At 33.1% G+C, this 12249-nt stretch overlaps 1 protein-coding gene across 1 annotated transcript; it reads right to left on the bottom strand.

The window, feature by feature from the left end:
• Nucleotides 1-8321: 8321 nt before the first annotated feature.
• On the bottom strand, nt 8322-9261 carry LOC139868816 (uncharacterized). The gene is made up of 4 exons (XM_071857158.1): nt 9064-9261; nt 8743-8972; nt 8506-8526; nt 8322-8391 (listed from the first exon to the last, which is right to left on the bottom strand). The coding sequence occupies exons 1-4, from the start codon at nt 9259-9261 to the stop codon at nt 8322-8324; spliced, it is 519 nt and encodes a 172-aa protein (XP_071713259.1).
• Between the last annotated feature and the right edge of the window lie 2988 nt (nt 9262-12249).

The following is a 12249-nucleotide window of genomic DNA, read 5'->3' as shown; positions in this document are numbered from 1 at the left end:
TTATTCGAAGATCGATTTACGTTCTGGATATCATCAAATGTGAGTAAAGGAGGATGATATTCCAAAAACTGCTTTTAGGACGCGTTATGGTCATTACGAGTTTATGGTTATGCCGTTTGGATTGACTAACGCACCAGCTGTGTTCATGGACCTTATAAACCGAGTGTGTGGGCCATATCTTGACAAGTTTGTCATTGTTTTCATCGATGACATACTTATTTACTCAAAGAATGATCAAGAGCAAGAAAAACATTTGAGAAAAGTGCTAGAAGTATTGAGGAAAGAAAAACTGTACGCTAAGTTTTCAAAGTGTGCATTTTGGTTGGAAGAAGTTCAATTCCTCGGTCACATAGTGAACAAAGAAGGTATCCAGGTGGACCCGGCAAAGATCAAAACCGTTGAAAAGTGGGAAACCCCAAAAACTCCGAAGCATATACGTCAATTTTTAGGATTGGCTGGTTACTACAGAAGATTCATCCAAGATTTCTCCAAAATAGCAAAACCCTTGACTGCATTAACGCATAAAGGGAAGAAATTTGAATGGAAGGATGAACAAGAAAAGGCATTTCAATTATTGAAGAAAAAGCTAACTACGGCACCTATATTGTCATTGCCTGAAGGGAATGATGATTTTGTGATTTATTGTGACGCATCAAAGCAAGGTCTCGGTTGTGTATTAATGCAACGGACGAAGGTGATTGCTTATGCGTCTAGACAATTGAAGATTCACGAGCAAAATTATACGACGCATGATTTGGAATTAGGCGCGGTTGTTTTTGCATTAAAGACTTGGAGGCACTACTTATATGGGGTCAAAAGTATTATATATACCGACCACAAAAGTCTTCAACACATATTTAATCAGAAACAACTGAATATGAGGCAGCGTAGGTGGATTGAATTGTTGAATGATTACGACTTTGAGATTCGTTACCACCCGGGGAAGGCAAATGTGGTAGCCTACGCCTTGAGCAGAAAGGACAGAGAACCCATTCGAGTAAAATCTATGAATATAAGGATTCACACTAACCTTACTACTCAAATAAAGGAGGCGCAACAAGGAGTTTTAAAAGAGGGAAATTTAAAGGATGAAATACCCAAAGGATCGGAGAAGCATCTTAATATTCGGGAAGACGGAACCCGGTATAGGGCTGAAAGGATTTGGGTACCAAAATTTGGAGATATGAGAGAAATGGTACATAGAGAAGCTCATAAAACCATATACTCAATACATCCTGGAACGGGGAAGATGTACAAGGATCTCAAGAAACATTTTTGGTGGCCGGGTATGAAAGCCGATGTTGCTAAATACGTTGGAGAATGTTTGACGTGTTCTAAGGTCAAAGCTGAGCATCAGAAACCATCAGGTCTACTTCAACAACCTGAAATCCCGGAATGGAAATGGGAAAACATTACCATGGATTTCATCACTAAATTTCCAAGGACTGCAAGTAGTTTTGATACTATTTGGGTAATTGTTGATCGTCTCACCAAATCAGCACACTTCCTGCCAATAAGAGAAGATGACAAGATGGAGAAGTTAGCACGACTGTATTTGAAGGAAGTCGTCTCCAGACATGGAATACCAATCTCTATTATCTCTGATAGGGATGGCAGATTTATTTCAAGATTCTGGCAGACATTACAGCAAGCATTAGGAACTCGTCTAGACATGAGTACTGCCTATCATCTACAAACTGATGGGCAGAGTGAAAGGAAGATACAAACGCTTGAAGACATGCTACGAGCATGTGTTATTGATTTCGGAAACAGTTGGGATCGACATCTACCGTTAGCAGAATTTTCCTACAACAACAGCTACCATTCAAGCATTGAGATGGCGCCGTTTGAAGCACTTTATGGTAGAAAGTGTAGGTCTCTGATTTGTTGGAGTGAAGTGGGGGATAGACAGATTACGGGTCCGGAGATAATACAAGAAACTACCGAGAAGATCATCCAAATTCAACAACGGTTTAAAACCGCCCAAAGTCGACAAAAGAGCTACGCTGACATTAAAAGAAAAGATATAGAATTTGAAATTGGAGAGATGGTCATGCTTAAAGTTGCACCTTGGAAAGGCGTTGTTCAATTTGGTAAACGAGGGAAATTAAATCCAAGGTATATTGGACCATTCAAGATTATTGATCGTGTCGGACCAGTAGCTTACCGACTTGAGTTACCTCAACAACTTGCGAATGTACATAACACTTTCCACGTCTCGAATTTGAAGAAATGTTTTGCTAAAGAAGATCTCACTATTCCGTTGGACGAAATCCAAATCAATGAAAAACTTCAATTCATTGAAGAACCCGTCGAAATAATGGATCGTGAGGTTAAAAGACTTAAGCAAAACAAGATACCAATTGTTAACGTTCGATGGAATGCTCGTAGAGGACCAGAGTTCACCTGGGAATGAGAAGATCAGATGAAGAAGAAATACCCGCATTTATTTCCAGAAGATACGTCAACACCTCCAACTGCCTAAAATTTCGGGACGAAATTAATTTAACGGGTAGGTACTGTAGCGACCCGAACTTTTCCATGTTTATATATATATTAAATGAAATTGTTATTTACATGATTAAATGTTTCCAACATGTTAAGCAATCAAACTTTTTAAGACTTGATTAATTGAAATAGGTTTCATATAGACAATTGACCACCCAAGTTGACCGGTGATTCACGAACGTTAAAACTTGTAAAAACTATACGATGACATATATATGGTTATATATATAGTTAACATAATATTATTATAAGTATGTATCTCATTAGGTATTTTAACAATGAGTTATATACATAAAAATGAGACTATTAATTTAAGATACTCGAAAACGATATATATAACGATTATCGTTATAACAACGTCTTACTAGGTACATATGAATCATATTAAGATATTGATACACTTGGTTAATTATGTTAAATGATAAGTAAATATATTATTAAGTGTATTAACAATGAAATACATATGTAAAAATAAGACTACTAACTTAATGATTTCGAAACGAGACATATATGTAACGATTATACATATCGTTGTAACGGCATTTAACTGTATATATATCATACTAAGATATATTATATATAATAATATCATGATAATATAACAATTTAACATCTCATTTGTTATAATAAACAATGGGTTAACAACATTCAACAAGATCGTTAACCTAAAGGTTTCAAAACAACATTTACATGTAACGACTAACGATGACTTAACGACTCAGTTAAAATGTATATACATGTAGTGTTTTAATATGTATTCATACACTTTTGAAAGACTTCAAGACACTTATCAAAATACTTCTACTTAACAAAAATGCTTACAATTACATCCTCGTTCTACTCGTATGCACCCGTATTCGTACTCGTACAATACACAGCTTTTAGATGTATGTACTATTGGTATATACACTCCAATGATCAGCTCTTAGCAGCCCATGTGAGTCACATAACACATGTGGGAACCATCATTTGGCAACTAGCATGAAATATCTCATAAAATTACAAAAATATGAGTAATCATTCATGACTTATTTACATGAACACAAAATTACATATCCTTTATATCTAATACCAACGACCAAAAACACCTACAAACACTTTCATTCTTCAATTTTCTTCATATAATTGATCTCTATCAAGTTCTATCTTCAAGTTCTAAGTGTTCTTCATAAATTCCAAAAGTTCTAGTTTCATAAAATCAAGAATACTTCCAAGATTGCAAGTTTACTTTCAAGTTTTCTAAATCCATTCCAAGTAATCATCCAAGATCAAGAAATCTTTGTTACTTATAGTAGGTTATCTTTATAATATAAGGTAATAATCATATTCAAACTTTAATTCAATTTCTATAACTATAACAATCTTATTTCGAGTGAAAATCTTACTTGAACTGTTTTCGTGTCATGATTCTGCTTCAAGAACTTTCAAGCCATCCAAGGATCCTTTGAAGCTAGATCCATTTTTCTCATTTCCAGTAGGTTTATCCAAGGAACTTGAGGTATTAATGATGTTCATAACATCATTCGATTCATACATATAAAGCTATCTTATCCAAAGGTTTAAACTTGTAATCACTAGAACATAGTTTAGTTAATTCTAAACTTGTTCGCAAATAAAAGTTAATCCTTCTAACTTGACTTTTAAAATCAACTAAACACATGTTCTATATCTATATGATATGCTAACTTAATGATTTAAAACCTGGAAACACGAAAAACACCGTAAAACCGGATTTACGCCGTCGTAGTAACACCGCGGGCTGTTTTGGGTTAGTTAATTAAAAACTATGATAAACTTTGATTTAAAAGTTGTTATTCTGGGAAAATGATTTTTATTATGAACATGAAACTATATCCAAAAATCATGGTTAAACTCAAAGTGGAAGTATGTTTTCTAAAATGTTCATCTAGACGTCGTTCTTTCGACTGAAATGACTACCTTTACAAAAACGAATTGTAACTTATTTTTCCGACTATAAACCTATACTTTTTCTGTTTAGATTCATAAAATAGAGTTCAATATGAAACCATAGCAATTTGATTCACTCAAAACGGATTTAAAATGAAGAAGTTATGGGTAAAACAAGATTGGATAATTTTTCTCATTTTAGCTACGTGAAAATTGGTAACAAATCTATTCCAACCATAACTTAATCAACTTGTATTGTATATTATGTAATCTTGAGATACCATAGACACGTATACAATGTTTCGACCTATCATGTCGACACATCTATATATATTTCGGAACAACCATAGACACTCTATATGTGAATGTTGGAGTTAGCTATACAGGGTTGAGGTTGATTCCAAAATATATATAGTTTGAGTTGTGATCAATACTGAGATACGTATACACTGGGTCGTGGATTGATTCAAGATAATATTTATCGATTTATTTCTGTACATCTAACTGTGGACAACTAGTTGTAGGTTACTAACGAGGACAGCTGACTTAATAAACTTAAAATATCAAAATATATTAAAAGTGTTGTAAATATATTTTGAACATACTTTGATATATATGTACATATTTGTTATAGGTTCGTGAATCGACCAGTGGCCAAGTCTTACTTCCCGACGAAGTAAAAATCTGTGAAAGTGAGTTATAGTCCCACTTTTAAAATCTAATATTTTTGGGATGAGAATACATGCAGGTTTTATAAATAATTTACAAAATAGACACAAGTACATGAAACTACATTCTATGGTTGAATTATCGAAATCGAATATGCCCCTTTTTATTAAGTCTGGTAATCTAAGAATTAGGGAACAGACACCCTAATTGACACGAATCCTAAAGATAGATCTATTGGGCCTAACAAACCCCATCCAAAGTACCAGATGCTTTAGTACTTCGAAATTTATATCATATCCGAAGGGTGTCCCGGAATGATGGGAATATTCTTATATATGCATCTTGTTAATGTCGATTACCAGGTGTTCACCATATGAATAATTTTTATCTCTATGTATGGGATGTATATTGAAATATGAAATCTTGTGGTCTATTGTTACGATTTGATATATATAGGTTAAACCTATAACTCACCAACATTTTTGTTGACGTTTTAAGCATGTTTATTCTCAGGTGATTATTAAGAGTTTCCGCTGTCGCATACTTAAATAAGGACGAGATTTGGAGTCCATGCTTGTATGATATTGTGTAAAAACTGCATTCAAGAAACTTATTTTGTTGTAACATATTTGTATTGTAAACCATTATGTAATGGTCGTGTGTAAACAGGATATTTTAGATTATCATTATTTGATAATCTACGTAAAGCTTTTTAAACCTTTATTGATGAAATAAAGGTTATGGTTTGTTTTAAAATGAATGCAGTCTTTGAAAAACGTCTCATATAGAGGTCAAAACCTCGCAACGAAATCAATTAATATGGAACGTTTTTAATCAATAAGAACGGGACATTTCAAGCATAACTTAATTACATGCAAAAAGATCACATCATCTCATTTAATACTTGCATGGACTTTTTGACCAACTTTCCTCTCCCTTCTCTTCTTGATTCACGCCATCCATCACCACCATTCTTACCATTACCAAACTTGTTCCTTACCCTTCTCCCTAATCTTCAAGTATCATCTTCATTCATCTTCAACAATCTTCAAACAATCTTCAAACAACCTTCTTTATCTTTATACATCATTCATCGTCATCTAGGTATAAAAATCTAACTATTATTTTCATCATTTTCTTTTACAAAGCCCTCTAACAAGATCAAACTTGGTGGAAATGCTAGAACTAGTGTTTTAAACACAAGGATGTTCTTATGGCTAGCCATGATCTTGTCAAGTTGAGGCTATATATATGTACTTATATATATGTTATATAACACTAATAAGAGTTATCTTAATAATTTGAACACTTAAAACTAAGAAAAAGTAACTAAAACACATAGAAACTTCATAAACATGAATCTGTCCAAATTAGCCTTTTTTAAGTTCACGACCTAAAAATTAACTTAGACTTTGAATCTGGACTTTATAATTTTAATCCATGTTCATATATATGTTCTTGACTCTCTGTAAAGTTTTCATGAATTTTCTCAAAGAAAAAGGTATTTTTCATTTTTATTTTCTCACTACATGTTAGATTTTGGGCAGATTTGACCAAGGTCTAAAGGATTATGTAAAAATCAAAAACTAAAAAGGTTCTAAAAATATAAGCTTTTATTCTTTAAATGGAACACATAGAGGAGTAAATCACAATTTGAACCACTTAAAATCATGTAGTAATCATGGAGAAATGGCCATCCCAAGTTGACCTAAGAAATTCTTGTAGTCTAATAATGGTCTAGAACACCTCCTATAAAAACTAAGTTAATGAAGACCTAGAGATGAATCCTTTTAAACATATGTTTATTTACATCTTCTAAACCCTCTGTAAAAAGTTTAAGTCAAATAAATGTGTTTTACTATTTTTAAGCTTGCATGGAAGCTTATAGTGTAAATCTGGACAGTTTTGCACACCTGTAACATGATGAACTTTTGACCAACTTTTATTTTGAATCTGAAATGGAAACTTATATGATTAGAAATTAGACACAAAAACATTTCTAGAGGTGGTAATCTCATCCTAAATGGATGTGTATTTTGGGAGAAACACTAGGGTCAAAGTGATGGTCCGAAATAGAAAAATATGGAAATGCTAAGTTAGAAAACTAAGTACTAAACGAAATCGAAAACTGAAACGAATACGTAAAACTTACCAAATCAGATCATAAACTTAATCAAACACTATATTTAGTATAATATAGTCTCTGACCTAAACCAATTGACTTAGGTACAATGTCTCAGATTTCATCCGTTGGCTTCGACACCGCAACTGACAACACGAACACTTGTTTATTGCAAAGTGAGTTTCATAGTTCCCTTTTTCAATATTTTTGGGATGAGAATCATGCTTGATGTTTTATTACATGATTTTTTATTTATCAAAATATGTTTATTTATTTTTACTATATGCTTGATATAAGTGAAGTTTGTGGTTCCTTTTAAACACTTTGTATCTTGCAATTAGAATTATGTTTCTCTTATATTTTACGTTGTGGACATGAGTAACTAAACTATATTTTATGGAGTAACATTTATAATCCACTCAAATCCCGATTCCAGTATTGTTAATTACTGGATTATGGTAAACACAAATAATGGGGATAGATCTATTTGGGATTGACATCCACATCCGGACTTAGTGGTTAAACTAGTCGGATGCTCATCCTTCATTTTGGGTCACTTTTGGATTATGAGTGACTAAGTTTTTCGGGTACGGATACTTATGTATCTAATCGTTATGTTCAATATTGGGAGCTCTTGTATATGGAATATATTTTGAAACTGTTTTCAAACAAACTTGATAACCGTTTGGACACTAGCTTTAAACATGAACTTTCTAATACTATGAAATCTTGTGGTCCACTAAAACTGTTTGATAATTGTGAAAACTTATGGTCCGTGGAACTGTTTATAAATTTGAAATGTTACAAAACACGAAGCTATTTATGAACTTGAAATCTTGTGATCGTGTTAATGTCAAACTACTGATCTGTGAAACCTTTTAAAACTATTTTCATGACAGATCACAAACTAATTTAAACTGTGAATCCTTGTGGTCAAATCGTTTTACTTGTGCAACTAAAACCTATGAACTCACCAACGTTATGTTGACCGTCTTTTTATGCATGTATTCTCAGGTATTTAACTTTACGCTTCCGTACTCAGGTTGAAGACATGGATAATCACATCACGAGAGTCAGCTGAGCTGACTAAGCGATGTATGAATGTTGTTGGGACCTATGGATCACGGCACGTCCCGAAGGCCTCGGGCGGGGTCGTTACACTTGAACCTTTTGAATTGTCGAACCTGCATAAAATAACAACCAAACAATAACTTGAAAAACTTTTCCTTATTGGTCCCTCAATTATCACTTCTTCCATAATCTTCATAAGAATAAAATACAGATTGCAACAACAATACCTTACAACATGTCCCCTCAATCTGTATTTTTATACAGATACAAAAGCTTAAGTTCTTTACACAAAAGATAGTGTTGAACTTTTCCCTAACCTTTTGTAACTACATCAGCTGGATTATTTTTTCAGAGTCTATTTTACATGTTTTAATAACACCATCTGAAATTTTTTCCCTTACAAAATGATATCAATTTCCATATGTTTAGTTCTTTCATGAAATACTGGGTTGACTGCAATTTACAGTGCAGGTTTACTATCACAATGAACCTCAACAGGAGTTAAACCACTAACACCAAGCACATTCAAAATTTTCATAATCCAAATTATCTCACAAGTAACAATACTAATAGTCATGTATTCAGAATCAGCAAAAGATCTTGAAATAGTATTATGTTTCTTATTCTTCCATGAGATTAGAGAAGAACCAAAGAAGATACGGTAACCAATTACAAATCCCTTTGAAGATAAACACTTTCCCCAATTTGAATCCACATAAGCACTTAGATTGAGACAATCATTTTTATCAATCCTTATACCATTTTATGATAATAACTTCAAATACCTTAAAACATGCATCGCAAGTTTGAGATGTGATTCCAAAGGACAATGCATAAAAGTAACATTGAACCACAACTACAATGTCAGATCTAGTATGAGTCAAGTATATGAGCTTGTCAACAAGCTTCTGATAAACAGTAACATTACTCAATTTCTTATCATCTAAAGACTCCTCAGAAACAACATATTGATTTTGATCCATAGGTGTACTTAAAGGTTTGTACCCTAAGACACCATATTCATCTAAAAGTTCCATACACTATTTCTTTTGACTCATACAGACACCTGTAGCAGTTTCTAAAATCATATGTATCAGTTTCTAAAATCTTAATATCCAAAAAATATTTTAACTTTCTCAAGTACTTTGTCAAGAATTTAGAATTTAAAAATTGTTTGAATTTTTTAGTATCATTAACATTATTAGTAGTGATGACTATGTCATCAATAGTGATCACCATGTCCTCAAGATATACCAACATAATTAAAGGCACTTTACCTTGATGTTTAGTATATAAGTAATAATCATTAACAATTTGTTCAAAACCAATTTATTCTAAGGTTTTAGTTAATTTTTCATTTCATTGTCTGGGTGCTTGTTTTAACCTATATAAAGACTTAATTAATTTGCAGACCTTGTTAGCTTTACTATTAAAATTTCCTAAAGGTAACTGCATATAAACACCTTCTACTAAATCCTCATACAGAAAAGCATTATTAACATCCAGGTAAAACATAGACCAACCTTTATTCACAAAAAGACTAATCAAACATCTAACAGTCACCAGTTTTACAACAGGAGAAAAAGTCTCCTCATAGTCCAAACCTACTCTCTGACTATACCCTTTAGCAACTAACCTTGTTTTGTACCCATCAATCTCTCCATCTGACTTATGTTTTATCTTATTAATCCATTTGCTAACTATGGGTTTTCTACCCTTAGGGAATAAGTTATTACCCATGTGTTATTTTTATTGAGAGCCTCCATTTCTAAATTCATAGCATCAACTTAGTTTTTATCTTCATAGGCCTCTCAATAGGTTTTAGGTTCAACAATCTTGTTAAGATTAGTAACAAAGTAAAATCATAACTATATTGTTGAGCATAACTGATAACCCTCTCTATGCCATATCTCATCTTGCTTTCAACAACAAAATCATCAAGTTTTATTTGGAAAAATAGAAGGTATGCTAGACCTTCTTGACACAGGACTATCTTCTTATGAAATATTTGTATCAGTATGGAAATTGTCCTCAGGGATAGTTAATTCATCATGTGTTACAACAGAGTCATGCATGTCAGTTGTACCTCGAGTACTAGCAGACTGCTCAGCATTTGTGCCTTCACTAGAATCATATATTCTCCAATTATCACTGGGATTTGGATTGTTATAAGTTTCATTTTCAATTTCCTTTAAATCCCAAAATTTATATTTGATTTAAAACATAGTATTAAAAAAAATTTGTTCAAAAGAGGTTGAACCATCAACACTATGCAAATCTTTTCTAAGAGGGAAAACAATTTCATAAAATGACTAACTATGTTTTCGTTATATCGTGTTTGTGTTGTGTGTGACATTGAGTAATATAGTCATTTTACTAATGAGTTGATGCGGTGTGCACGCGTAATAATGACTAGCCACCATTGTTACAGGTGAAACTCGGGTCGAACAAGTGAGGTACAACGAGTATTGAGCGAGATGGGGTGGTGTTGTGACTTGTGCGTGTGGTTTATTCACGTTTCATTGCTTAACCTATTTCAATCTCTAGAATGAAGACGAGAAGTGAAACTACAAGTGGGAAACAAGGCGGTGACGATGAGTTGACGGCCAAGATAGAGGCCACCTTGGAGAGTTATTCCACGGTTTTTACTTGGAAGGTTAAAGAAATCTTTCAAGAGACGGTTGAGGAACAAATAATCGATCTCATAAAGGAACAAGTGAGTGTAGTTGTTCAAGCAGAGTTTGAGAAGAGGTTCCCTAAACCTCAAGTTGAAGGCGGTGGATATGAGGTTTCTTGACCATGGGGTCCCGGGTTATGCAAACAAGAAGGAGTTTAATTATAAAGACTTCATGACTACTAAACCTCCTACTTATGCGGGAGATCCCGATCCATTACAGAGTACCGGTTGGATCTCGGATATCGATGGGTGTTTTCGAACAAGTGAATGCCTGCCCGATAAGAAGATGAGACTTGCTACTAGTTTGTTGAGGGGAAACGCGAAGACGTGGTTAGATGGCAAGATTGATATTGTTGGGGAAGAACCATTCGTGGGGTTATCGTGGGATGATTTCATGAGGTTATCGTGAAATAAAATATTAAATAAAAAATAAGTATCAAAATGATATTTAAATATGCATAAGATTTCAAATGCAAAGGTAATAAGTATCGTAAAATCTGAAAGTTCAAAATTCACCTTCAGAAATAGCAAAACGACTTTTTTGGCGGAAAAACTATTTCGAATGGAAGAAAGCCTTCAGGAAGTATTGCTAATAGCGTCGTTATTTAGTTATCGTTCGAAAATGAGTCCAATTTTCAAACAAAGTTTTTATAGCTCGATTGCCACATAATTCATCCCGATTATGTGGCAAACGTAATGTGCTCAAAAATATGTTTTGCAGCCATGAAATATCATCAAAACGAAACTATAGTAAAATATATTTGCATCCAATATGAAATTTTAAAATGGAAATAATTATAGAGCTATGAATTGAGAGATATCAAAGAGTGTCACAAAATAATCGAACTAAAAAACCAAGATGTCACTAAACGTGTACAGATTTGTTGCTAATGGGGATATATTAACCCTAAAAATATTCTCAATTTACCTAAATACAGTGTTACATAAAATACAAGTATCCAAATGATATTCAATTATACATAAGTTTTCAAATGCAAAGGTAATAATTATCGCAAAATCTAAAAGTTCAAAATTCACCTTCAGAAATAGTAAAACAACTTTTTTGGCGTCAAAACTATTTCGAATGGAAGAAGCCTTCGGGAAGACTTGATCATAGCCTAGTTATCTAGTAATCATGCGAAAATGGGTCCAATTTTGCACCGAAATTTTTTTAGTGCGCTTGCCACATAATTTATCCTGATTATATGGCAAACGTTGTGACAACCCGGAAATTTTCAACCAAATTTAAACTTTAATCTTTATATGTTTTCGACACGATAATCAATATTTGTTA

Source organism: Rutidosis leptorrhynchoides, chromosome 9, assembly GCF_046630445.1.
Source record: "Rutidosis leptorrhynchoides isolate AG116_Rl617_1_P2 chromosome 9, CSIRO_AGI_Rlap_v1, whole genome shotgun sequence".
Lineage (NCBI taxonomy): Eukaryota > Viridiplantae > Streptophyta > Magnoliopsida > Asterales > Asteraceae > Rutidosis > Rutidosis leptorrhynchoides.
Note: the sequence above shows the minus strand (reverse complement) of the source record. Positions and strands in the feature narration are given on the sequence as shown.